The sequence below is a fragment of the Eleutherodactylus coqui genome, chromosome 5, assembly GCF_035609145.1.
Source record: "Eleutherodactylus coqui strain aEleCoq1 chromosome 5, aEleCoq1.hap1, whole genome shotgun sequence".
NCBI lineage: Eukaryota > Metazoa > Chordata > Amphibia > Anura > Eleutherodactylidae > Eleutherodactylus > Eleutherodactylus coqui.
The window spans coordinates 54,226,089-54,254,073 of NC_089841.1; the positions used below are offsets into that span (position 1 = coordinate 54,226,089).

Sequence of the window (27,985 nt, forward strand, 5' to 3'; positions counted from 1 at the left end):
GGGGAGATGAAACGTACGCTTTTTAAACTTTTTTTTACTTTTTTTTTTTTTTTACTTTTTTACACTTTTTTCTCACTTTACATGATCACTGTCATCCATTGGATGACAGTGATCATGTCCCCGGTATAATCTCTCTGCTCCTAGCTACACATGGCAGCCAGAAGCAGAGGGATTTTAAATTTCCCGGGGCTCGAGCCCGTCTGTTCACGCGCCCGATGTCAATCATCGGGCGCGCATGCGCAGACGGGGATTCGGGTCCCGGGACATCGGGACACCGCTGAGGACTGGGGGTGAGTATTTTCACCTCCCCTCATGGATCCGATCCATGAGGGGAGGTGAAACTGACTTTTTTAAAACTTTTTTTTAACTTTTTCGCGATCGCCGATAACCATTGGATAACGGCGATCGCGGTACCGGGGACCGCTCACCGCAGTCCCCGCTGACATCTCCTGCCTCCCGGCTACCTACAGGAGCCGGGAGCCAGGAGATTTTAAATCTCCCGCGCCGCCGGGCCTTCTGCGCATGCGGCTGACGTAATGCCGCCTGGCGCGCATGCGCAGAAGACCGGCTTCGGGCCCCGGAGCGGCAGGAGAGCGGGGAGCAGCGTGCCAGACCTCGGTGAGTAATTTCAGCTGCTCCGATGGATCCGATCCATCAGAGCAGCTGAATCTTTAACTTTTATGTACTTTTATTTACTTTTTTTGCGATCGGCGCTATCCATTGCATAGCGCCAATCGCAATGCCGGGGGGGGCTCCGAACAGCCCGGGATGACAGCTCCATGCTGTCAGCTACCTGCGGACACCGACAGCATGGAGCTGTCACGTCCACAGCCCGAGGGGCACTATTCTCTGCAGGAAGCATGTTTTTACGTCCTCAGAGAATAGAGCCCACTTCGGGAGGACGTAAAAACACTATGGGCTGGTCGTTAAGGGGTTAAGGCACGCCGGCCTTCGCACCGCTGGGACGTGTGTGTCAGTGGTTGATGCTACACAGATCACAGACAGACATGTGATTTCCAGCTCCACCTTTATTTGTGACTGGGGGCGGTGGGTCGCCTTCAGGAACATGCAGTGCTAGGACAAATAAAACAGCGACGGCTGGAAGAAAAGGATGTACAAAATAATAATCCCGGCACACGTTCTTCTAGGTCCCCGGCAGCCTCAGCGGGCACACAGTGCGGAGGGCTTGGCGGTCTCAGCACAACTTACTCTGGGCTGTCACATTAATGTGGTCATTTTACGAATGTGGTCGGCGAAGGCGGAAGGATCAAAATGTCACATCCAAACTATCAAGTAGGGGGCGATGTAAAAAATTGACAGGAATCTTAATTTAAAGGGAGGGTCCATGTAAATTTCCCTGATTAGTACAGCAGTAAGAGGGGGGGGGGGGGCTTTGTTTATGGCTCATCGCTCCCTTTGTATGAACACTTGAGTACTTTGAAACAGGCTGGATGCTAGAGAGGAGCTGCCTGACATCACTGACAGACCGTAGTTGCTAGGAAGTGTCTCCCTAGCAACCAGACTAAGACTTACTTAGTCAAGGCCACTTTTTGCCCAACTTCTTTGGTGTTAGTTTGGATAGATCTGTCCCAACCCCAGCCATAGAAGTACGATACCGGTCAGTGAAGGCACCGATCGGCAGACAGCTATCACCACCTATGAACGACTGCCTGTTTACTCTGCATGGAGGCACACAGCCGGCAGAGATCCCCAGCGCACGGCGCCTCATTCAGCAAGTGATGGTTGCTCCAGTGTGAGAGCCGAGCAGTGATGATCATTGGGACGCCCGTCGGGTGCTTAAGCACTTGACTGTTATCCTGTGTAAATGGCCTTTACATGTCAGTCAGCACTAGTTGCCTCCATGAACACGGGCAAACTAATCCTTAACGAGATCGTTGGTCACCATCTAGTTGTCACTGATCAGCTGTACATCTTCCCATTTACACAGGGAGATGAGCATGCTAACCTAAAGGACACAATCCAACAAGGAACGAACATGGGTTTCTTCATCGCCTTTCGCTAGTCCTCTTACACAATGCGACTGTTGGGTGAACGAGCCTTCATAAGGACTTCAGGCCCGTGGAAATGTCCTTTAGGCTCTGAGAAAATTTTTGAGGTTGGCTAAGGCCGGTATCACACGGGCGAGAAACTCGCACAAGATTTGTGCCTTGTGAGACGCACAACTCTCGCACGAATATGAACACCATTCTTTTGAATGAAGTCATATACTTGTCCATCTTTTCACGTTTCTCGGAACGCATCGCCCATTGTTTACAATAGACGTGCGATCTACATGCAAGGCTTCCTATTGGATACAATGGGAAAAAAACTCCGATTACCTGACGTGGCTGAAAGCCGTGGCAAAGGATTGCTACTTTACTGAAGTGATGAGAGGCGTTTTTGACCAGAAAACGCTTTGTCGTGAAAACGAGCACAATATTGGGCCGAGTTGCATAAGGTAGCCTAAGAGAATGGGAATTTGAAATTATAGGGGTTGTACAGGATTAGGAAAAAAAAAACAACAAAAAAACCCGCAGCTGCTTTCTTCAAAAACTAGCACCACACCAGTCCAATGGTTGTGTCTGGTATTGCAGCTCAGTTCCATTTGATTCATTAGCGCTGAGATGTAATACCGGCCACAAACATGGACATGTTTTTCTAATTACAAACATCCCATTCAATATGGCAGACTAAGGGGAGGAAAAAAAAAAAAAGCTTTGGACCCAGTTATGACTGGCGTAGTGACACGGGTTCATTTCAATGTGATTGCAAAGTGCCACTGATCTACAGATGTAGCAGAGCTCAATGTGTCATCTTGCTATATTGTCATATCATTGAGGTAATCTAGAATGATTAGCGGCAGTCCCATGTAAGGCTCTGTTCACATCTAAGTCGCACAATCAACTGCCTTTATTGGGGTAAACCAGTAGGCTCCGTCAAGCCCAGCATAAAGTAGTGGCTTCCCTTTATATCGGATGTGAGCAGAGCCCAAGACTGTAGACTACAAGTTCTGACGCCAGCATATGACAAATTAAGCTCTGCTACATCGGTGCCTTGGCGTTACAATACAGTGCTGAGCGCATGATGGTCCACTGTGTGTGAGACAATTAATGAGGGTCTTCGCAGTGAGTGCAGAATGTACATCCTTTACTGCAGATAGGGGAAGTATGGACAAAGCATCGCTTGGAGAGAGGATGAGACTCCGAGCGACTAACACGGTGATTCTGGAAATGTCCTGATAAAAGCAGCAGCAGGTAGGTGGCCACGTCCACAACATGAGAGGAGGAATCCCTCTACCAGGGGATGGTGGTCTCCAGGGGGTTAAGGCTTACAACGCTGGACAAATCGTGGGTACAGACAGACGTCCCGGATGTGGTGCCTATTGAGGATCCAAGTGAGGAATCTCTCCAGACCCAAACCGTAGCCGCCGTGAGGACAGGTGCCATATTTACGCTGGAAAGGGGAAAAAAAGGGAGAAAGTAGATTTTGGTTAAAACACACAAAAAGGAGTCAAGTGCATAAAGTGAGATAATAAAAACAAGTACAATAAACATGAGCTCAATGAGTGACAAACCGAGGGAGAGAAGACCCTGCCTACAAGGGCTAACCATCAAGACGTAGGGGAGGTAGCAGGCATCATGTTGTGGTGACAGCAGGGTCACTGGAGGGTTTTCTGGCTGCTTTTTGACAGTTTGGAAACTAGTGGGGGGGGGGGGGGGGGTCTGATGGGTTGAGGCAACAACTTCCAGAGTATGGGGGGGGGGGGGGCACAGGAGTAATCTGGGGGGGCCATCATGTGAGCAGCAGACAAACACAAAGCAGAGAAGGTAGTCCTGTGAGGAGCGCAGATTATAAGTGGGTAAGTATTGGGATATTAGGTCAGAGATGTATAGGGGGGGCAGGTTGTATATAGAAGATTACATATGGGGGGGTATCAGGATATTAGGGCAGAGATGTATGAAGGGGGACAGGTTGTATATAGGAGGCAGGGTATATATAGGTTACATGTGGGGAGGCATCAGGATATTAGGGCAGAGATGTATGGAGGAGGCAGGTTGTATATAGGAGGTATCAGGATATTAGGGCAGAGATGTATGGGGGGGCAGGGTACACATAGATTACATGTGGGGTGGTATCAGGATATTAGGTCAGAGATGTATGGGGGGGGCAGGGTACACGTAGATTACATGTGGGGAGGTATCAGGATATTAGGGCAGAGATGTATGGAGGAGGCAGGGTATATATAGATTACATGTGGGGAGGCATCAGGATATTATCTTAAAAGGTAAAAAAAAAAAAAAGAAAGATGAAAGATAAGACCTGCAGAGCAGGAGGTCTGTTTACTTTGGATATTAAGCTAAAACGGATTTAGCTCAGTGCCTGCAGGAGGGGCATAGCTGGTGGGGGGTCTTGGGGTATACCCCAATGACAGACGAGAAAACCCCATCTTCTGCTGCAGAACAGTGGTAAAGGTGGACATATTAGCCTGGTTACTGGTCGCTCATGTAAAGGCAAGGTCTTACCTGATCTGTATACCAGTAGTAGGGCGTGGAGTCAATGCCTTCTCTCTTGTAGCCTTCCAGCAGTTCCTCGCTGTCCCAGATACGCATTGAGCCTCCCACAATCTCACCAACATTAGGCATCAGTACGTCCACCTAGCAGATGGTCGGAAAATGAAAAATATATAGTAAATCTGTATTACTGCAGTCTTCTAAGGCTAATTAATTCTTTCCCCCTGGATGCACTCTGGGCGTTGATGACCAGAAAAAGTTTTCCTAAATTTTGCGATGAACTGATCAAACAGTAGTAGCAGTGTTGAAGTAGCAGTTGCACTATTTTTTCTGCCATTGTGTGATGGTTATTTTGATTTACAGAGCGAGCCAAAAGTCTCCATACAGGTGTGTTTTGCAGGTCCACATGAGCAATGGCGCTGAGAAAAGAGGATTGGATCAATGTGATGTTGCCGACAGAGTCAGTTGCTATTGACTGTGGCATGTAAGGGCTTGAGCTGCAATGATCTAAGGTTTCTCTTCTTTTGGCAGTTATAGCAGGAGCCTGGCTGTCAGTAATCATCCAAGCCACCACCCTAATAAAAAGGTATGTGAAGGTTTAAAGCCCAGCAAGTGAGGTAAGTAAAAAGGCGTATTTGCCATCACCGAGGGGCTTAACCCTGCCACAACAACCTGCGGACAGAGGGCTCGGGGCAATGAAGCAGGGCCCTAACTCCAGCTGAGATCACGGCTCCATGTCAGCCATTTAACACAGTCCGTGATCACTCTATATGGAATGGGCTTGGCTCCATACACCCCATCTCAACCCCAAAAACCTATGATGCATATATACGTCATAGGTGACTAAGAGGCTCAAAAACTGCAATTACAAATCTCTCTGGTTTTCTGTGCAGAGATGTAAATGGTGAGGGCCGAGCACTGATGATGCAGTAATGTGTCACAACCAAATCAATTTAAGTGAGAGTTTTCTTCAGAAAACCCCCTTGTACTCACAGACTCGGTGAGACGTCGATCCTCGGCACAACGCTGCATGTAAAAAGACTTGATCTCAGCTGGGAAGCGACAAAGCAAGATTGGCTCGTTGATGGCGTCTGTCATCAGCCTCTCCGGGGCTTCTGGAATGTCCTGATGGCACAAAAAAATTAAAACTTCTGAAAATATTATAAAGCAAATATTTATATAGAGAGAAATCATTCCTGCAGAGCGACTAGCAAATAAGAATCGCATCACTATTACATACTGCTGCACATCGCAGCGCGGGCAAATTGCACCCGAGCGTTAAGTGATAGATGGTCTCTGACTCCACCTGGTGGATAAAGATGGAAAATACAACTCCCAACAACCACCACTACAAGTGTCCACAGCGCCGTGTGCCTGATCGCAGCGCATGAGGAGAAAAACTATAGTGGGGCATAACCTCCATTACAGATGCTAGGCGTTTTAGGGCAGGTTCACACAGCGTATTTTAGTGTGTATTCAGCTCCCAAATACATTTACAATATGTGTCCCACTGAAAATAAGAAACAGTGTCCCTGTCTTAACCGTGTGTTTTTAACGCCTTAGTGAAAAAGCCTGTTTGCACCTTTAATAGTAAAACGTTATTTTTGTTCCCCTGGGGACTTTATTACCAGCAATCTATTATCACTCTTCTAATACACTACTATACATCAGCATAGTAGTGCATTAGAAAGCCTGCGAAGCCCAGCCAAAGGCAGAGCCTCATAGACCACCGTAGCTGGCGGTCCCAAATGCCATTTCCAAGCCTTCGAATGCCTGGCGACCCATCGGGACCTCACGATCACATTACGGAGGCCCGATGGGTGACAGAGGAAGTTCCCTCCGTCAGTCTTTTACATGCCGCGGTCACACTGACCACGGTGTGTAAAGGGTTAAACACAGGGGATCCATTTTTTCTTTCGCTGGTGTTAGAGAAATTGTTCGGCTGTTACCCGCTCCCCGGGCACAGGACACCTGCGCCCGGGCTTCTAATGCAGCGCTGCAAAAAGACAGTGATGCAGAATAAAGTCCATTAACGGACGCCATCAAGAGACGTAGAGGCGGTTGTTAAGGGCTTACAATACACATCATGGGAAAAAAAGTGCCCAATTTTACATAATCTATATGATGTCAGGGATGTCCAGCCATCACTCTATACTCCATAGAGCAACAAGATGAGTACTTACCTCCCCAAACTCATAATAAGTTCCATCATCCTTTTTCACATCGTGTTTCTTCAACCAGGCGATGGCCTCCGAGTAGTTCATTCTCTTGAAAGGGCGTTTAGGGGGTTTGAACTCCTACAGCAAAAAACAAAATCGCCTATATGGGTACGGTGTTGTACATAGGGCATTTTTGTTGACTTTTGTTGCTTCCTTTTTGGCTTCTGTTTTTCAGCTTTTCTCATGGCTCTTGCCATGCAGGATGAAAAGGGTGTTTAATTTATTATACAAGTCATTATTGTAAAGTGTGCAAAAAAGGCTTTTTTTTAATACCTTTGTATTGGTTTCTTTAACATTTTTTTTCCCCTATTTTGTCTCTGTGTAGGGGACTGGAACCCGGAACCTACGATCACTATGATACATTGAAGTACATCTCTACTGCAAGGTATTAGTCACTAATTATAGCAGACACAGGCCAGCAACCTATCTGCTCTCCATGGTTACATAGTAGAGGGCCCATGACGTCACAGAGGGAGTCACAGGCATAGCTTGATAGGCAACCAGTCATAGCGCGCCAAGGGCTTTCAGAAGACATCAGGCTGCCCTATTAACTAAATGGCACCCCGCAAACCTGATCAGGGGATTTAAATGCAACTGTCAGAACTTACAGCAGTTTTTACAGGGTTAATAGCAACGATCGGCAGTAACGCCGATCGCAGCTGTTGCTGGCAGGTGTAACCTGTGAGAAACAGCCAACATCCGCATTGTATGGATTGGGATCGGCTCCAATTCATCCTTCATACAAGCCCTGAACGCACAGGACGCAACTTTACGTCCGATGTCATTAAGGGGTTACTATCTCCTGCATATTGTTTCTTTTCCAACCCTACTTGGCCGTCCTGTGCTCCCAAGAGGTGTTCCAAGTGCTGGTTTTATTACCCTCCTGCCACTGTCCCAGCGTGCTGTTTAAGGAGAAGCCGTTCTGTGCTGCAGACAGCTTCTACCCTTCACAGCGCCCGTTACCCACCAGACCGAATGTACTGTCAGGATCTCAGTGCATGGGGTTGTAATATACTGTAGACGTGATGCACTGAGACCCTGGCAATGGATCAGGTCTGGCGGGGAATGGGCGCTCTGTGAGGAGGAGAAGCCGTCTGCAGCACAAAACGGTTTCTCCTTACATAGCGCCTGGGGACAGAGCCATCGAGACCCGGGTGCAACAACATCAGCAGCGGAGGGGAAAATCTTGGGGATACAAAATGATCAAGTAGGGTTGAAAATAAATTGGCAGCAAATTATTAAATAACCTCTAATCTGTAAACAGCTGTGCTTGCACTAGAGAACAGTGCAGGCACAGCTGGAGCTCCCCCTTCTGATATACAGTTAGGTGAAGATTGATTCCTCACCCCTGTCTTCATTAGCTGCACAGCTGGAGAGACGTATTGTACAAAAATGAACAAACAGGCTAATAAAGTCAATTTCAAAATAGCTGACAATCACCTATTCCATACATTTTTGAAAATGTGCAGCTACTCCTTAAAATTATCTGCTGTGTGTATTGCCTCACTTCAAGAGGTTCGCCCCTCCTGAAGACAGTTTTTTTAAGCACTATTTTGGGTAGAAATCTATTGGGAAGTATATAAGAGCGGAATCCAGAACGTACCGGGTGCAGCTCCTTCACCAGCTGCGCCATCGGAGAGTTCAGTACTCTGTCCACCACATCACACACCAAGTCTTCAAGGCGGTTCAGCAAGTCATCAAATGTCAAGAAGGGACATTCAGCCTCTATGTGAGTATATCTGATAAAGAACGAAAGAAGAGTCAACTCAACATCTCTGCAAGAAAATACTAATTCTGCCTCATAGTCATATCTATGACATCTGCAAAGGCTGTACCAGGGGTGATCCTACATGGACAAACAGACTCATTTGTAGCTGCCCCAACTGCAATCTATGCACCAAGCTGTATTAAACATTGCCGGAGCAGCAACTCTCTGATCTGACTACTAAGGGGTTAAACAGTATTTGCGCTACAGCAGTACAGCTACCTGTTCCAGCAAATTCATACATATTTTATAGCCCGACGATGGGCCTCACATGTACAGGTCAGAACAGGACATTTACAGCTCCTCACTACAGTTTCCTTACTCCGCTAAATGTCGCCGGGTCCTTGACTGTTCGGCTCTATAGGACTGAGCAACACAGAAAGTGTCTCCCAGGGCAGGGATACAGGTCTCTAAATACAGCTGAGAGGACTGCGTTAAATACGCCTCTTCTCCAAAATAATCCAGCTTGAACAGAGTGGAGCCTCCTTCTACTTGTGTCTGCACCAAGGTTGGAGGAGTCACCTGAAAAGCAAAAAAATATTGATTATAAAAAAATACTATACAGGAATGTCATAATGTACTAGTAAATGTTACGTGTGCTCTGCTACATTGTACATTCATTATGATTCCCACAATTCACACAGAGCTCCACTACATCCATCTTGATGCCCACACAGCTTTGCTACATTGTACATCCATTTACATCCATCCTGACCCCACACATCACACTCACAGCACATGACACACACACAGCTCTGCTACATTTTACATCCATCCTGACCTCACATATCACATACACAGCATTGCTACATCCTGAATCACACAAAATCACACACAGCTCTGCCATTCCACACATCGCCAGACTCCTCGATACAGTTAACCCCCCTGGTAATGTGATTCCCAACTCCACCCACACAGGTGATTACATAACGGTGACGTCATCACAGTTCCTTGTAGTAGCTGCTGTTGGTTTATCCAGTATACAGAACTTTCTACTTTCTGAGCCACGGCGCTCGTGATCCAATCACAGCGCTCGCTTGCTGGAGGCGGGGTACTCAAATCCCTGTCACCAGGAAGAGTGCGCTATGTCAATGCTAAGGGCACGGCAGTCTGCCGCAGCGTCGGAGGCCAGCGCGAGGGACTCAAACACCGCCGGCTAGGTGAGTAAAAGACACCCTGGAAAATAAGACCTAGTGCTTCTTTTGGGGCAAAAAATTATATAAGACAGGGTCTTATTTTGGGGGAAACGCAGTGTATATAATGTACCATATAATGTACTGAAAAAAACTGTTTATCACTGAGGGGAAATGAAAAAAGTGCAATATCACCATCTTTTGTGTGTGGGGTTTGGTCCCATTTTTCGGCTTACACGTGGCAATAGCTTTTTTCTATGGGTTGGTACGGTTATGACAACAACAACTTTATGTAGTTTTTCTTTGCTGTATTAGGTCGCTTTCACACAGGCTACAAAATTGCGCGATTTTCCGGCAATGCGACAGCACTACAAAAATGTGGGATTGTGAAACCGATGCTTTTCAACGGTTTCCTTCACATTAGTGAAGTTTTCGCTGATGTTATGTTGCCAGAGGAAAAAAAACAAACAAAAAAAAAACAAACAAAAACCGCGGCACGGTCTAGCTTTCTGCGATCTGCTATTTTTTTGTCTCCCATGTTTCCCTATGGAGCCTCCTTGTTTATCGTATCACATGAACTTGGGATTTTCATGCAATGCAACGTTAACATTTGAAACTCTTAATGACTTTTTTTTTTTTTCTTCTTTCAATTACAAAAGAGAGAAACAAGACTTTTCTGTTGCCATCCTCTGAGCGCCATAGCGTTTATATTTTCCTATGGGCATAGCTGTGCGAGGGCTCATTATTTGCAGGATGCCCTTCAGTTTTTATGGACACCATTTTGGGAGAATACAACCTTTTGATTCCTTTTTATTAATTTTTTTCCCCTCGCAGACAAGATAATCAAAAATCGCAATTCTGGCATCGTGTATATTTTATCCTCATGATGTTCCCTGTGCGCGATCAATGATACATTACTTTGACAGATTGAACTTCGGCAGATGCAGAAGTGCAAACAGAAACCAAACATTTATTACTCCTGCAGGTAAGATCCCGCTTACCTCATAGTAGCCTCTGTCAAAGAAGTGGTTGCGGAAGCAGTTGATGACGGTTGAGCGAACCTTGAAGATCTTGGACATGTTCTCTCCTCGGATCATCATGTGACGGTTGTTCAGCTGGACGTCCACATCAGATTCTTCATTGATCAAGTTATCAGCTCCACCAGCCGGGGCCAAGCCGATAAGTTCCCAGAAGTCACAGGCCAACTCATGCCCACCCGGGGCCTAGAAGGATCAAGGATTAATGGCTGTTTTAAAGGAATATACTATTTTTCAAGCAGTAAAAAATACATTTGCCAGTTTTCGCTTCCATGTATGCCTTTTGATGCTACTAATCTGTGTGGCTGGGGGCAGCTCCGGACAGAATCCATTTCTTTTCCCCTCTGGCAGCAGAGAATCTAGTCCCTTCTTACAGCTCCTCTAGAAGGAGTCTTCTCAGCTATGCTGCTGTGTACTCAGAGAATGCTCCTTCCTGAGAAGCAGAAAACCATTTCTATTGGCTGCCCTGCAGTGAACAGAGGATCACTATATAGAGCGCTGGCTGTGAGGGAGAGAGCATGTGTGTCGTCCACTCGGCTCATCGGGTGGACGTGCACAATACAATGAACAGCATAAGATGCAAACTGTGTAGGTAACAGTCTATATTCTACACGGTTATCATTAAAAGGGATTATCCGGTAAAGCCATACAATGGCTGCTATTCATGGAAACTTGTCTGAGGATGGGAGGAAGAAGGGGCAGAGCCAAGAGGGCAGGTGGATCCCAATGGTATGCCAACAGAAGAAGTCATGTGCAGCCCAGATGGTGAAGGGAGCAGGGCAGGGGGCCTAATGCTTCACTGTGCAGAATAGCATAGTGCTAGGCTCTGCTCCCACCCCTTTTCCCACTGGGCTGCGTATGAATTCTCCCGTTCTAGGGCAGGTTTCCACAAGCCATTTTATTGCATTCTTGGTCATTCCCTTTAACAGCGGGTAAATGGCAAACCTTTATTTTGCATTACTTATGCAATGAATATAATGTTTACAAGCTCTGTAAATGTAGGCAGAGAAGGTGCTAATGGAAACCATTTATTGGCCTCCAATGTCCTGACAGAAGACAGATCAGAGCCAGTAAGTGGCACGTAATAATTATATCACTGGGGGGCGGGGCACTGGAACAGGATAAGGAGGGGCCCTGGTGGACCGCCCTCATTAGCGTATATGATGTATTTAACGGGGTGTTCCAGGATTTACTACTTATAATCTATCCTCAGGCGGGATCATCAATAGTTGACCTGCAAGGATTCTCGCTGATCAGCTAATCCTCCAGCCTGCTGTCAGTTCAGGGAATTAATCCTCATCATTGGTGGTCAGGGCCAGAAGTGTAATAGACCGCTTAATTACCATTGAAATGAATTGGATTGATACCTCCTATTACACTCCTGGTTCCGATGGTAATGAAGATCCTCAAGTGTAATAGGCGACATTGCTTCACTCCCATCGACTCCAATGGGAGTGAAGCCGTCTATTACACTTCCAGCCCTGATCACTGATGCGGATGTCCGGCCGCACTGCACTGACAATAGGCCAAAGAATCAGCGGTGATCCTGAGCGGCAGACCCCAGCCAGTCTACTATTGATGACCTATTCTGACGATTATCTAGTGGAAGCCAGGAATACCCCTTTAGATCAGGAATATAGGAAAAGACAAAATCTAGACAGCATAACATTCACCCTGTTCTACTAAGCCAGCTCTAAAATGCACAGTGAGGGAACCAGAAGTCTCAGCACACCCTTTGCGCCCCACTTTAGGGAGGTTTCCCACTACAGATGCAGCCAGACCCTCCCGTCACGACATATCCTACCATGATACAACCTGCACCTCTGGTGGGAAAGCCTGTTTACCCAAAAACATGTATTAGTTTTACATTTCCACCTCCAACAGATGCAAGTATATTCCATCTGTACCTGCTTCCCTTCCGGCACAAGGTTCAGGGTTCCGTAGACGGCCACCGTGCTTTCAGTAGAGAGAACCAGCCCATCGTAACACTGGCACTGTGAAAACAGAAGAGCAAACACAACATAGTCAGCGTGGGGTGTGATGTACAGACGCTTCTCGTGTTCGCCTCGTAATCCGAAAAATGTACTGTGCGCCAAAGAAAACAGTGGCCTACAGTAAAGCGAGTCGCAATATAAAAGCGCAAGCGCTGCATTTACAGGAGAGTACGGCGCTATATAGACACTATGGCTTCTGATTGGCTGCAGCAGCCTGCGACGTCACATATACACAGACCTGACGCAGAGTATAGAGCGGTCGCGCAGGAGGTGCAAATATGGCCTTGGGGTACAGCCAGCTTATTGACAAAAAAAGAAATTAACTAACATCCCCTTTAAGAGGTATTATTCTTCAGCACTGTTTAACCCTTTGATTACTGGTGTCAAGAATGTTCACAAGACGATCAAAGTGGAATCCCGCCTAGGAGATTGAGTGACCAAGTTTCGATGGGGAATTTGAAGGTCCCCTGGGTAGCTGCCTGTAGTGACTTATAAAGGACCCCGAGGTTGTCTGCACAACAAGCCTGCTGTTAGGGTGTACTAAGGCTCTGGTCACATCTGTTTTCAGGTTTCTGTTCTTTTCAGTTATAAGAACAGGAAAAAACGCAAACCTGTAGTAAAGGGAACCATCGTGTAACGGAACAGTGCGGCTCAGGTCAGATCCCATTGCCTATAATAGGATCCGCCATGCTTCCGTTTTGCTGTCGGGGAAGACGATGCTCGACACTCGTTCCCACACATAATCGCTCCTGTGCTGCTGTACGGGAGCTAGTATAGCTGGCTCACAGCGGGGCGGCTGGAGGAGATTTCTCTCCTCGCGCTACCCCGCCCCTCTCCATTGACTTAACCCTTTCCAATCCAATTTGTATCCTGGTTTTCCAAAGGGGCTTACTTTTTTGTGCTGTTACAGAACAGCGCTATATACTGGCTAAAGCCAGTACTGCATGAGGTGACACGTTGGATAGGCTCCAATAGCAGAGAGGCTGGCAATATACAGTAAGAGAACCCCGACAGACGTCTTCCAACATCGGAGCTGTACAGCCTTAAATCATAATGTCTTCAGACGTCAGACAGTGGATTGGAAAGGGTTAACATAGCGGCCGAACAGCTGTTATTTACACTGAACGGTGACCAATCTGCTTATCCATAGTTTATGCAGCATGAATGATGGACGATGAGCAGATCGACGAATGTAAATAGCAGCCGTTCAATATTGAACGGCCACTATGTTACATCAACGGAGAAGGGCAGGGGAGGGCATAGAGTGAAATCTCATGCAGCCGCCCCGCTGTGAGCCAACAATACTAGCTCCCGCGAGTGCATGTGGGGACGAGTGCCGGGCATCGTTTGCCCGACATTCGTCTCATCTAAATGCGCCTTAAAGGGGTTGTCTAACTAAAAAAAATTTTATATCCAATTAGATTTTTTAATAAGTGCCCATGTTATATAATAACAAAATAACCCAGGCTTTACTCTGCAGCAATTTGACATGACTTGCTGCAGTGAATCAGAGGCCGCTGCGTCATCACCCGTTCTCCCAGGCATGAGGGTTGAAATTTTGTCCCAGGACCAGAGGGGGAGGGTGGTTTATTACCTGCAGTTCTATTCAGCCGTCCTTTTGATCTGCTACTTCTGGGACGCTTTTTCGGCTGTCCAAGATGGCCACTGAAGTTTTCTAACCACTCAGTGCACACTGGACTGCTGTGATTGGTTGATCACAGGAGCAGCAGTGGCCAATCAAAGAGCAGGTATACTGCATTAATAGTCTAACATTCCCAATGTACCGCAGGGATTAGGTAGTCTAGAGATTGAGTTGGCCATACTGAACGGCCAAAAACTAAACCCAGGGGAACAGAAGGATGGCAAAGAACAACAACTGTAAGAAATACACCACCCTCCAGGCCCAAGAAAAAGTTTTGCTCCAAAACCAGAAAGTTGAATTAGGACCCAAGAAGGCTTCATCATTTAGGAGTTAATCTCCTGTCCCTTGACCTTATCCTAAAATCAAAAAAGCAGCATGAGCCTTCTCCTCCCACGAAGGGGAAAGTCAGGAGGAAAGTAGAGGCCATGAAAAATCAATCAATCAGCCCCTCCTAACAACAAAAATAAATGGTCCGCTGCAAATCTACTGCAACTATAATGCAAAAAGCCATTATACACAAAAATGCGACAGAACCCTGCGGGCGCTAAGATATATGCAAACGCGGAATAGCTTAACTATTATGTGACATTACTGCTACACTTACTGCATGTGAGACTCTTAACAGCACATTCGGGTTACCAGGGGCCCCCGGCGATCGCTGTCAGTAGGGGACAGGCGCTAAGAAGAGGACTGTCCCACCCACCCATTTACTCCCATCATTCTGCTGGAAACGGCCATATACTTACCGACACAGGAGGGCAAACATGTGCATCAACCTTAGCATGCAGGCAGCCATATTGCTTAATGAGGGAGCCAATTACAGCTGTGTAGGTCACCGATGAGACAGCCACTCACCAAGGTGGGTTATTTTTTTAAGGTGCAGGGCAGCCCGCCAAAATATTATGGCGTCATTTATAGGTTGCTGGTCTGCATGGTGAACCATCAGAATGGTCTGACACTTTGTATCCACTCTGTGTGGGAATATATGCCAAGCAGCCACCCCCCTCTATATAGGAGGTTGTGTGAGTGGCTGTCTCATCGGTGTCCTCCACAGCTGTGATTGGCTCCCTCATTTGGCAGTGTGGCTGCCTGCATGCTGAGGATGGTGCACATGTTTCCCCTCCTGTGTCAGTAAGTATATGGTCATTTTCAGTGATTGTTCATCATTCCCCAGACACTCACCAGGTTATCGCTGAGGACGCACTGCAGGAATCCGGTCCCATCTCTCAGGACTATGAACATTAAGGTCCTTCCTGAAATAACCAACACATGATCCATATAATAAGCAGCGGGTGTTTATTTCTCTTATAGTGGCAGTACAAGAAAACTGAAGCATTACACAGTTCCCCATGAAATCAATGGTCTGTCTGTGTGACCTACAGCATCCCGAACAAGAGGCACTCATTGCTTTCACTAGGAAATGAGGATCCCAAACCTAAGACCCCATCTAGTAACTCCGTTTCCAAATACGGCTTTCAAAAATGCATTTTCTAAACCAAACAAGTCCTTCAAATAAACAATATGGTCAATTATCAAAACACGGACTCCCAGGAATCACTGTAATTCTCATCATAAGGCTGCCTGCACACGGGCGGAAATCCCGCCGCGGTATTTCCGCCACTGAAAGTCTGCATAGGAGTGCATTACAATACGCACTCCTATGCAGACGGCCGCGGTTTGGCCGCGCGAAATCTCGCGCGGCAAACAAACCGCGGCATGTCCTATTTTTGTGCGGGGCTCGCACTCACCCGGCCGCCGGCTCCGGTCTGCGCACGCGCCGGCTGCGCGGCAGCCGGCACATGAAAGAGGCCGCCAGGCGCGGGCAAGTACGCGCTCGTCACTTCAGGCTCTCGGGTCGGGTCCCGCGGCGAGAATTCTCGCCGCCGGATCCGACCCTCTCGTCTGCAGGCGGCCTAAGGCTGCATTTACACAAGTGATTTTCGTCCATAAGTTCTATGCGTAGCGAGACTGACAGAATAGAACCCAGAATTCTCAAAGGGTTCGCACCTGTAGTGCGAAATCGAAAAATCACAGCATGTCCTATATTTGGGCGATTCCACTGCGAGACTTGTCATTATTTCCCAAAAAAAAAGCAAAGACGGCAAAAAAATTTTAGCTATTGAAGGTACATGCGATTTGTTTTTCTTATGCGCATGAAAACCACATGTACAAGAATGCGAAGTGCGCATTTTTAATCCAGGATTACAATGCAGAAGCACGCACATCACAGGTTTCCAAGTGCGATATGGGTCCAATTTTCTCCTATATTGCACTCGCCCGTGTAAGTACAGCTGAGGCTAGGCGCACATTAGCTATAACTGCAACTTGCACCCAAAACAACTTTGGTGCAACTCGCATCAGTCGGTGCACAGACACCAGTCCGTATGCTGTGTGATATACATGGACACAACACCTTCGCACGCATTGTCCTTTTTTTGTTCCTAAAACAGGCAGAATAAGGAAATGCGAGGAGTTTTTTCATGTAGATAATCGGTCATTGTGAAAAAAAACGCCCATGTGTATAACCCTATAGGCTGTAATGGGCCGTGGAATTACATGGACCACACATGGCCCCAAAATACCCTCGTGTGCATCTAGCCTAACACTTACAATCACACAACAAAACATTCAATCCATACCTTGCCTGCGCAGCCTATGGACCCAGCCGAACACTTTGACTCTCTGTCCGCGATACGCTTCCAACTCCCGGATTTTTGCCTATAGAAGCAGAAAACAAAGATATGAGCAGAAGGTCACACATGCCGCTTACCTCTTCCTGCAGAGACTGTCTCTCACGGGCCAGGTTTGAATATATTGCAGTGTAGGTCGCTCATTGACGCACTGGTAGCGAATGCGGCCTCTTACTTTAAAACGCAGCAACTGCAGTCATATATATTACTGTGCTTCAGCTGCTGCAGAACTTCTACATAAAACAAATAGGAACCGGTCAGCAGTTCTCAGCAGGTTAAACCACTTACAGCTCCAGACAAATTAACAGAGGCGTTTCCAAACCCTACTTTGTTATACTGCCTGAATCAATTATGTCTTGAAAAACGGACCGAGCCCGGACCATCCCTGCTGCCCGCACTTCACTCCTTAACCCAGCCCCTCTCTGGCTCAGTGAGTTGAATGACTTCTTCATCATCTACGGGACAATAGAAATCTTCCATGTATGCCTGCAGCGATGCCAAGTGCACATCGTTTGGCCCTGTTGTGAGCAGATTCTTCTCACTCTTCTGCATGTGCGTCACTGAGGTTCCCATTTCCAGAAGGATGGCCTCTCCAATCAGCAGTGCATGCACAGACAAGAGGCGAGTCCATGGACAGGTGCATGCTCAGAGCATTTGGCCCTGTTGACGGCAGATCTGCCTCTCCTCTGCGCATGCACTGATCCACAGTCGCACAGCACAAGCGCAAGATTTCTATTGTCCCAAGACCGGCATAGGAAACATCATCCAGGTCACTGACAGGGGCTGGAATATGGAGTGAAGTGTTGGCAGCTAAGTCCGCCCATCAGACTGTTCAGCACTATCTGCATGCAGAACAAGAGATTTTAAAAGTTCGTTTTGCAAGATATCCCGGATTTAAGGCCTGTAACCAAAAAAAGATTTGGACACACCTGTTTTATTGGTCTGGAGCTGTAAGTGGTTTAACCTGCTCAGAACTGCTGACAAGTTCATTTTTGGAAAAATCAAATGTATCCAGTACTCTTTCTTACTTTTCAAAAAGAGGTTCTACAGCAGCTGAGGTATCAGTTATAACACATTTAGAGGTCCATTCGCCAGAAATGCAATTGCGCCATTATCTGGGGTAAGCTACGGTAAATGTTTAGGCTCGCTGGAAGCCTGACCCTCTTCTCACATTTTGGAGTGGCGACAAAAGCGCAAAATGCTTCAAGTTACTGCGTGACTGTAACGTGCACCATAATTTACTACTTTGTTTCGCCACCTTTGCGGTGCGCAGACTGTACCAAATGCCCCCATTTTGACAAATCGGGTAAGTCATATCATTAGAAATCACCCTGTATAAATGCCCTCAGCAGGATTTATAGGGCCTTGTTTTGCATCTTATACCTGACAGTAGGGGGCGCATCTTGCACACCATTTATTTATGCATGTTGCTGTTTAGACTATGTAGCTAGAGGCTCGTTCACATCAGTGTTTTGGTTTTCCCGTTCTGCTGCATGTCCATGTGCGTGCTGCCTGGTTTGTTTCTTACGCTAGTGCATAATCTGTTTTTCAAGCATGCAAAATGACGCAATTGATTTCAACTTTTTTTTTTCCTGCTGTCTCCTGGCTGCAGCATAAAAATGCAGTGCACACATGTAACATCCGTGTTCACTACGTTTTTTCTAACACTTCTACACTCCCATAGATTTTTATTAGTGATTTTGGCCCAAAACAGGACTTGCTGCGATTTCACACATTTACACACCATTTTATGGCAATGTGTCCGTGTGCTATCCGTATTCAGTCAGTAAAAAACAAGGGCAGCACACGGACAGAAATGGGCCCTTACAGTGACAGGCTCAGGGAGGTTGGGGTCAACTTGAATGACGATTTTCTTGGCTTCTTCCAGATTCTTCTCGCGTCTCAGGTTGTCCTCCGCCTGGAGGAAGAGAATTAAATAATCACATGGAGAACCTGGATGCACATTTTGAATTTCTCCAGTAATTACAATTTCCAGCAATGATACAAAATAAAGTGGCTGCAAGAATGTCAGTAAAAAGGTATTAGATGCCCACCCAACCAAAACACAGCTTAGGTTTTTCCACCGCGTTGCCCAGGAAGAACACAAAATAACTTCCGTCCTTGCAGCCAGCAGAAATTATGGAATTCCAGCAGCGCGTGGTGCGTATGACTGGGGCAGCTGCTGTTCTGCGCACAGCGGGTGGTTAGAAGCGCCACTGTGTAAGGGGAAGCAATGAGGGGACTCAGCGCTACACAAGCAATGCCCTTCATCCTCGGGATCAGTGGCGGTTCCAGAAGTTGGGGCCCCAATGTTCATACAGTGCTTGCATATCCTAGCGATACACCATCACTTTCTAGGAGGGACCATCCAATAAATACACCAATGTCCTACTTACAGATGTCGGTCTGTTTGGACAACCCCTATGTACTGGACCTCCAGTGATCACTCCTCTGGTGATCACTGGAGGTCCCATTGCTTAGACCATCTGTGATCAGCTGTGGACATGTCCCTGCAGGCACCACTGTAGGTAAAATGTAGTATTAGATGGTGGCCATTCCAATAGGAGATCGTCCTGATAAATGGAAAGAGATTGCCTTACCGAGGCAACTGCCATGTTTACTCTCCTTCTTTGAAATAATTCTCTCAATTTAAGGACAGTCTGGTTGGCACTTAGAGCGACCTTCTGGTTTTGGAACAAAACCGTCTGATCTGCTGGTTTCAGGTCCCACTTTCGGCTGTCCAAGATGACCGCCACAATATTCAGACTGCCTAATTCTCATAGTGGATTGGTAGTGCAAGTCTACCAATGCACTATACCTGCTCTCTGATTGGAGAGTACTGCTCATGTGATCAGCACTGAGCAACCAGAAAGCACTGCACAGTTAGATAGAACACAGCAGCACTGACCAACCAGAAAGCATTGTGCAGTTAGCTAGATAGAACACAGCAGCAGTCATCTTGGACAGCTAAGAACCAGAGTTGGTGGATCAGAAGGGTGGCAAAGAAGAGCAATTGCAGGTAATATACCCCCCAACCCCAATCAGAGGGTCGCTATAAGGACACAAGGAGTTTTGGGGGATTTTCATCTCCACTTTTCAATAGCCATAACTTTTTCATTTTTCCGTTGACCGCTATCTGAGGGCTTGTTGCTGTGTGGTGAGCTGTAGCTTTTGGCGCCATTTTACAGGGGTTATTAAAGGGTACATACTACTCTTTTGATCACTTATTGCTGTTTCTGGGAAGCAAAATTTAAAAAAAGGATTTTGATGCATTATTTATAGCCACGTGGGATAAAAAGTGCATTTATTATACAGGTCATTATGAATGTAGGGATAAACTTTTTTTATTATTTAAAAAAAATGGGAAAAGTACACAAAAGTGTTTTGCTTTATTACGTGGATAATTTTTTGACTTTTGTTTACTTTTTTCAATCCTTGTAGGAGCCTTGAACCTGCGATCTCTCGCACAATACACTGCAGTACTTCTGTACCACAGTGTATTATCCCTTTACTTTCTTTACACAAACAATGGGAACCCACCAGCCCTGTACAAATGGATGGCAGAGGGCGGATATCATCAGAGAAGGAGGTCACTCCCTGTTAATCGCTAATATGCCACGATCAACATTGATGAAGGAACGTAAGAGGTTAAGGGCGGGGATCAAAGTACTTTACCGTTGCAGTAGGACCTTTGCTGACAGTTAAATCCAGCTCCCAACGCAGATGGTGCAGGCTCAGCTCCTACCCCGGTGCAATCTATATACTGTACCTGAATGATATTTCACATTAACCCCTTCCCTCCCATTCCATGCATATGTGTCATAGGACAGGAATGAAGTTAATGACCGTTAGATCTAATTTAAATAATTCTGGTTCTAGGCTGGAGTGGTGATAAAACACACACCAGCAGAATCTCAGCATCAGGCGCCTCTCACCTCTCTCTTTTCTTTGGCCTCATTCTTCATTTGTTCCCGGTTCCAAAGCTTCTTAACGTTCTTCAGCTGGGTCTTGGAGATGACATCCCATCTCTACAGGGAGAAAATGACAGAGGAGAAGGATCAGACTAGGTTGGATGTATGAACTGAACCTGAATAATGATTGTTTTTAACTCATCTTATGCCTCTCAGGCAAATCTAGAGGATCTGAGGGTGCCGCTAACATTTCTAAATTGTCATATTCCTTGGCTCAGTGGACTGATTAAGTATTTCTCTCTTTTCTCCGGTTGTTTAGTGTTATTATAGGTGTTGCATGCGAGACAGTCTCAAATTTGTGTGTGTGAACATTTATTTAGATCAAGAAGGCTGTCATCTCTGCATTTGTGTTATAATTGTGCCCCATCCAAACCAGTTTCATAGCCCGATGAAGGGTCGATAATAACCACCCAGAAGCTTTCTGTATCATCATGTATTTGTTAGCCATTAAAAGTTATCTACAAGATTACTTGGTTTCTCTCACTGAGAACAATCACATGTTGACCATCCTGCACACCTTTTGCTATCTACAGACCTGCGGCTTCTGACTCAGAGATCCACATGAAAAAAAGCACTCCGTTTTAGGGCTTATTTACATGGGCGATTCTCCAGTGCGAGTTTGGTGCTTTGCGGGATGCACGGAAATGGAATTCACAGTTTTCAATTGGTCATATGCAAATACGTGATTTTCTTAGAAAGAATGCAGCATGTACTATTTTTCTGCAAGATTGCAGAAACGTGCCCATTATTTACAGAGGGCGAGTTAACAAGCACATGGACATGCGAGTGCGATGCGGTTTTTTCGTGCGTTTGAAAAAATAAATAAAATAATCGCATGTACAGTGATGCAATGCTATTTTCTTGCCAAACACCTTGCACTCTCCTCTCAGTAAAACTCTCATGTTAACGAGCACAATATTGGTCTGAGTTTCTCGGACTGATTTCGCTCTCACCTGTGTAAATACGGCCTTTTGCAATGTAGTTTTCAGCCACGTGGCATGTATGGGTGAAGCATGAGGTTTCAGCATCATACACCTGTGTTGCCAAAAATCTACATTGCAATACTGCAACTCTCACACTAGTCATGAACTCCATAGTATCCCGTGGGCCCGTGTAGCTGCCAGCCGCTCATCACTGCAGTGTAGCCCAAATAAAATGTCCTGCGTTGATACGTGCAAATGGACACCGTTGCTTTTACGGCGTTTTCATGTTGCCTGAGGTTGGCCATTACAGTTCAGCTCCATACACCACAGCCAAAGCCATATAGTGCTACTTAATATGTCAGATTTCCCGTTGCCGTGGCGACAGCCTTGATCTATCCCAATCTTATATCACAACACCACGCCCGTCACACGCAGCCCAATCCTGAGTAAGGCCGCCTGCACACGGGCGGTATTTCCCGCGGGAAAGTTTGCATAGGAGTGCATTACAATACGCACTCCTATGCAGACGGCCACGGTTTGGCCGCGCGAAATCTCGCGCGGCATGTCCTATTTTTGTGCGGGGCCGCCATGAAAGAGCCCGCCATGAAAGAGCCGGGGCCGCCAGGCGCGGGTGAGTACGCGCTCGTCCCTGCAGGCTCTCGGGTCGGGTCCCGCGGCGAGAATTCTCGCTGCCGGATCCGACCCGCTCGTCTGCAGGCGGCCTAACACATCCACAGGATCAGACGTTTCTTCCCCTGGATGTGCTGCTGTGGTCCCTCTCTCTACGACTTTCCATGCCCCGCTAGTTATCTCCATTACCACTACCATTACACACTGCCTGCCATATTATATGCTCAATACATGGAAATGCAAAATGTAAGTGTCCAACCTCGTTCTCCTTCTGCGAGTCCACATAGAAGACTGGAAACGGCTCCTTCCCGACTGTCAGCATAGCCTGAAACCAGAAGAGAGAGAGTCTGGGTCAGGGAGCGCAACACATGGCTGGGTCTTTTACAGCAGGGGTCCCCAACTCCAGTCCTCAGGGACCACCAACAGGTCATGTTTTCAGGATATCCTATAGTAAGAACACCTGTGGCAATGGCTGAGGCATGACCAATAATTACATCACCTGTACAATGCTAGGGAAATCCTGAAAACATGACCTGTTGGGGGTCCCTGAGGACTGGAGTTGGCGAACACTGTTTTACAGCATTAGGCTGCATTCACACGAACGTATATCGGCTCGGTTTTCACGCCGAGCCGATATACGTCGTCCTCATCTGCAGGGAGGGGGGGGACGGACGGAAGAGTCGGGAGCAGGAACTGAGCTCCCGCCCCTTCTCTGCCTCCTCTCCACCCTCTCTCCGCCCCTCTGCACTATTTGCAATGAAAGGAGGCGGGACAGGGCGGGGCTAAGTTCCGCAAATTAGCCCCGCCCCACCTCTCCTCATTGCAAATAGTGCAGAGAGGTGGAGGAGGCGGCAGAGAGGGGGCGGGAGCTCAGTTCCTGCTCCTGGCTCTTCCATCCTCCCCCCCCCCCCCCCCTGCAGATGAGGACGACGTATATCGGCTCGGCGTGAAAACCGAGCCGATATACGTTCGTGTGAATGCACCCTTAATCATATGGCATAAATGACAAATCTTTTCTGCGGGTCTGTATGATTAAGACGATACCAAAGTTATATATTTCTTCAGGTTCTTTCACTTTTGCACAATAAAACCCTTTTTTCAGCAAGACTTTTTCTTGCATCGCTGCATTCAAAGTCTCATACCTTTTTTCTATTTTTCCATCGATGGAGCTCTGTGGAGGTTTATTCTTTGTCTGCTGAGCTGTAGTTTTATTTATTGGTACCAGATTAGAGTATATATGGCCTTTTTGATAATTATTATAGCATTTTTTTTTTTTTAAGCAAAATAAGCATACTGTAATTTTTTTTTACAGTTTTTGACATAAATAGGGTGTTCAATTCATTGTACAGGTCGTAACAGGTACGATGATATCAAATGTGTGTTTTGTTTTTGAAGGGAAAGTGCACAAAAGAGGGTTTGCTACTATTTATATTTTACTTAAAGTTATTCACTTACCTTTCCTTCAGGAGGCTGGAATCGGCACACGTGATGGGGCGGAGCTACGCGATGACGCGTAGAAGGGGGCGGAGCCAGAATGCCACTGGTGGCGGACCGAACAGAAGGCAGAAGACCCTTCTGCGCAAGCGCGTCTAATCGGGAGATTAGACGGAGCCATGGAGACGAGGACGCCAGCAACGGAGTGAATAACTTCTGTATGGCTCATATTTAATGCACGATGTACATTACAAAGTGCATTAATATGGCCATACAGAAGTGTATAGACCCACTTGCTGCCGCGAGACAACCCCTTTAATATTTTTAATGTCTCTCTAGGGATTTGAACCGGAAAAGCTATGATCGAAAGGATAATGCATTGCAGTACTTCTGTACTGCAATGCATTATTGCTTACAGTAGCGATCATGGGCCATGGCAGACCTGGACGCAATTGTCTGGCTTCCGGTTGTGGCATGCAACAGGTTAACAGCAGGGATCGGTGTTCTAATTGATCCCCACTGTTGCAGTGGAGGGACAGCTCTCAGTAACAGCCAACTCCAGCTGCAGGATGGCACAGGAGTTTACGCCCTGTGGCGTTAAGTACCATGTGCCTAGGCTGTAAACGCATGTCCTCTGGCGTTAAGGGTTAAAACTGCTGTCCTATGATACCCAGAGTATCCCATTACCTTTAAGACACTTTTAAATGGTTTTTCCTTGGTACCATCTCCAGTGGCGTCATCCCCTTCTTTGTCAGAAACGTACATCTCTTCTGTGGGAGAGAATCAAGGGCTGTGTTATTAGTGATGTGTACGAGGTCTGTCCCTCCGATACTCCTCTATATCATGGAGACCCCCATTGATCACTCCTTCTGCATCACTCCATACTCGCCTTCCGCATAACCCGTGGCTCCTCCTCCTAGACCTGTCCCCTGCGCATATTAGCCTTTTACTCCCCACTTCTACACGAGCCAACCTAAACAACCAATCCCCGTGAATCAGCCAACCCAAACAACCAATCAGGTTGCGAACGTTGCGGATTTGTAAAGTGATATAGATATATGCGTCCCCCACCTTGCGCATGACCCCGGGGCTCCTCCTCCTAGACCTGTCGCCTTGCGCATGACCCGGGGCTCCTCCTCCTAGACCTGTCGCCTTGCGCATGACCCGGGGCTCCTCCTCCTAGACCTGTCGCCTTGCGCATGACCCGGGGCTCCTCCTCCTAGACCTGTCGCCTTGCGCATGACCCGGGGCTCCTCCTCCTAGACCTGTCGCCTTGCGCATGACCCGGGGCTCCTCCTCCTAGACCTGTCGCCTTGCGCATGACCCGGGGCTCCTCCTCCTAGACCTGTCGCCTTGCGCATGACCCAGGGCTCCTCCTCCTAGACCTGTCGCCTTGCGCATGACCCGGGGCTCCTCCTCCTAGACCTGTCGCCTTGCGCATGACCCGGGGCTCCTCCTCCTAGACCTGTCGCCTTGCGCATGACCCGGGGCTCCTCCTCCTAGCCTGTCGCCTTGCGCATGACCCGGGGCTCCTCCTCCTAGCCTGTCGCCTTGCGCATGACCCGGGGCTCCTCCTCCTAGACCTGTCGCCTTGCGCATGACCCGGGGCTCCTCCTCCTAGACCTGTCGCCTTGCGCATGACCCGGGGCTCCTCCTCCTAGACCTGTCGCCTTCCGCATGACCCGGGGCTCCTCCTCCTAGACCTGTCGCCTTCCGCATGACCCGGGGCTCCTCTCCCTAGACCTGTCGCCTTCCGCATGACCCGGGGCTCCTCCTCCTAGACCTGTCGCCTTGCGCATAACCCGGGGCTCCTCCTCCTAGCCTGTCCCCTGCGCATATTAGCCTTTTACTCCCTACTTCTACATGAGCCAACCTAAACAACCAATCCCCGTGAATCAGCCAACCCAAACAACCAATCATCGGGAATGAGTAAATCCAAACAACCAATCAGGTTGCGAATGGTGTGCATTTGGGGAGTAATATAGATATATGCATCCCCAGCCTTTCACATGACCCGATCCTAAGACCACCCCTCCTGTTCTCCATCTATCCCTCTGGCCAAGGACAGCTCATACACTCCTATGGTTTTCAGTACCATCAATGACACCCGAATCTCCCTCTCTGGCCAAGATGTGACCTCTCCTCCATCCACAATCCCAGAGGGTCTATCCTCCTCCGGAGAAAACAGAACTTATTTCTCTTGAATGGTGAGGGGAGTGGAGGAGATATGTGGACTTCAAGCAGGAAATCCACGTGGGAACAGCTCACTGTGCACCCCCCCATCTGAACGCACCCCAACAACATCCTTTTTGAACGGAGTCTTCTTTTAAAAGTCCTTCGCCCTTGTGACCCTGACAAATGCGATAGAACGGCCGGCCGCGACTTATAAGGGAGGTCATTGCTATGCCTTTAGATATTGTGTTTGTTCTGCACTGTGATAACATACGGCGGACGGCCGGCGCGCCGGAGGAGAAGGGGAGAGGTGACCTGCACAACCATTACCGGTACCTGAGTCTGCAAGCCGGGGGGTGAAGAGCCTACGAGGACAAGTCATACACGGTGCAAACTGCATATACTCTCTGCAAGCCCCTAGGAGTTGTTGTGTTGCTGTAAAACCCGGCATGCAGTTCCATCTCAGGTAGGTATATAAATTATAAGAGTTGTGATCTTGCCACCTGAGGCCCTAAAAGTGGTTCCCCCCTTGGCCTATAAGAGGCTCTCGGAGGCTCCTTGTGTGTAGTGACCTCTTCTCCCGCTTTTGACTATTGAGGACCCAACCTCAGGACCTCCACCTAAAGGGAGAGCGGGTCCTCCGATGCCCATCCCACCAGCAGGGGCACCCCATATATATATTATATACACACACACAAACTACTTCTATCCGCTGAGCTCTCCCACACATCCCCCCTAGGTCCGGACATGTCAGGGAGCCCCCTGTTCTCACGCCTTGAGGGCGCCACCTATTGGGCATTAACAGTATATACTACGGGCGTTTACATGGGGAAAATCCCCTTAACTACAGCGTGAACGGGATATTTACTACCGAAAACCGCAGCATCGGAAACCGTAAGGTGCTGGCAGTAGAGACCGCGGCTCCCCGGAGCAACGACCTGCATGCAGTAAAGGGCATCACGTCCCTTTAAACCCTAAGGCCGCCCCTGGAGTTCAGCCGCATCACCCGAAGTCCGTAGGTCACTCACACACAGCGTCGGCAAAGCGCCACAATTGTACCGCCGTTTTCGGACGCAGGTTAGTGTCCCATAGCGGTTTTTAATGCGCGCCAATATTGTGAGGGGTGCTAAGAAGCGTGAAAACGTCACAGAATAGAGCAGACAGCGAGGCCTCATGGAAATCAATGGGAGGGTTCTACCACGATTAATCGAGGGCCCTTACTGTTAGCGGCTAGCGAGCGGGCCCTGCACATGAAGCAGTCAGGGCATGCTGGGAGTTGTAGTTCCACAATTACTGATGTATCAATCCATCATTACCTCTAACTCTGCTTAAAGTCAGTGAATGGAAGCAATCCTGCTTATCCCCAGAGGCTGAGACACGTCTATCACAGCTGAGAGTTTGCTGCAATTGCATCCTAATTTGGAAACCCACCGCCAGCCTTACAGTCCAGATAGATGTTCTCATTTACTGACAGCAAGCAGAGGTATTGGCATGCCAATGATGTGATATGGGCACGAATGACCAGTCACATGTATCAGTGACCAGCTGTACCAGCACATGGCACACACTCCTTGGGCATGGAAGGGTTACAGAGCGCCCCCTCCAGAACAATGGCAGCCAGGAATTACTATGTCAAGCCACCTCCCTCTCCTCCAATCATTGCCATCACTTATAACTCCCGCAGTCCGGCCCGTCCGTGTCCCCGGGGCTCACCTATCCGGAGCTGTGCGGTGCCGCCGGTAAGCTGCTCCATGCTTCACAAACTGCCAGTCGGTTGCATCAGATCAGCTTCCAATTACTCAGCACGCATGCGCGGTGAAAGACGCACCCTGCTGACGACACAGCCCTGACTCAGTGTAGCCGC

At 47.8% G+C, this 27,985-nt stretch overlaps 1 protein-coding gene across 1 annotated transcript; it reads right to left on the minus strand.

Annotated features, from left to right (window-relative positions):
* Positions 1-1,010: 1,010 nt before the first annotated feature.
* Positions 1,011-27,985, minus strand: NARS1 (asparaginyl-tRNA synthetase 1). Its single transcript, XM_066602524.1, has 15 exons — positions 27,835-27,985; positions 24,637-24,719; positions 22,775-22,840; positions 20,927-21,019; positions 18,820-18,909; positions 16,941-17,019; positions 15,484-15,554; positions 12,573-12,659; positions 10,630-10,851; positions 8,818-9,017; positions 8,334-8,469; positions 6,695-6,808; positions 5,505-5,636; positions 4,524-4,655; positions 1,011-3,453 (listed from the first exon to the last, which is right to left on the minus strand). Exons 1-15 carry the CDS (start codon positions 27,872-27,874, stop codon positions 3,322-3,324), a joined length of 1,677 nt encoding a protein of 558 aa, XP_066458621.1. The 5' UTR covers positions 27,875-27,985; the 3' UTR covers positions 1,011-3,321.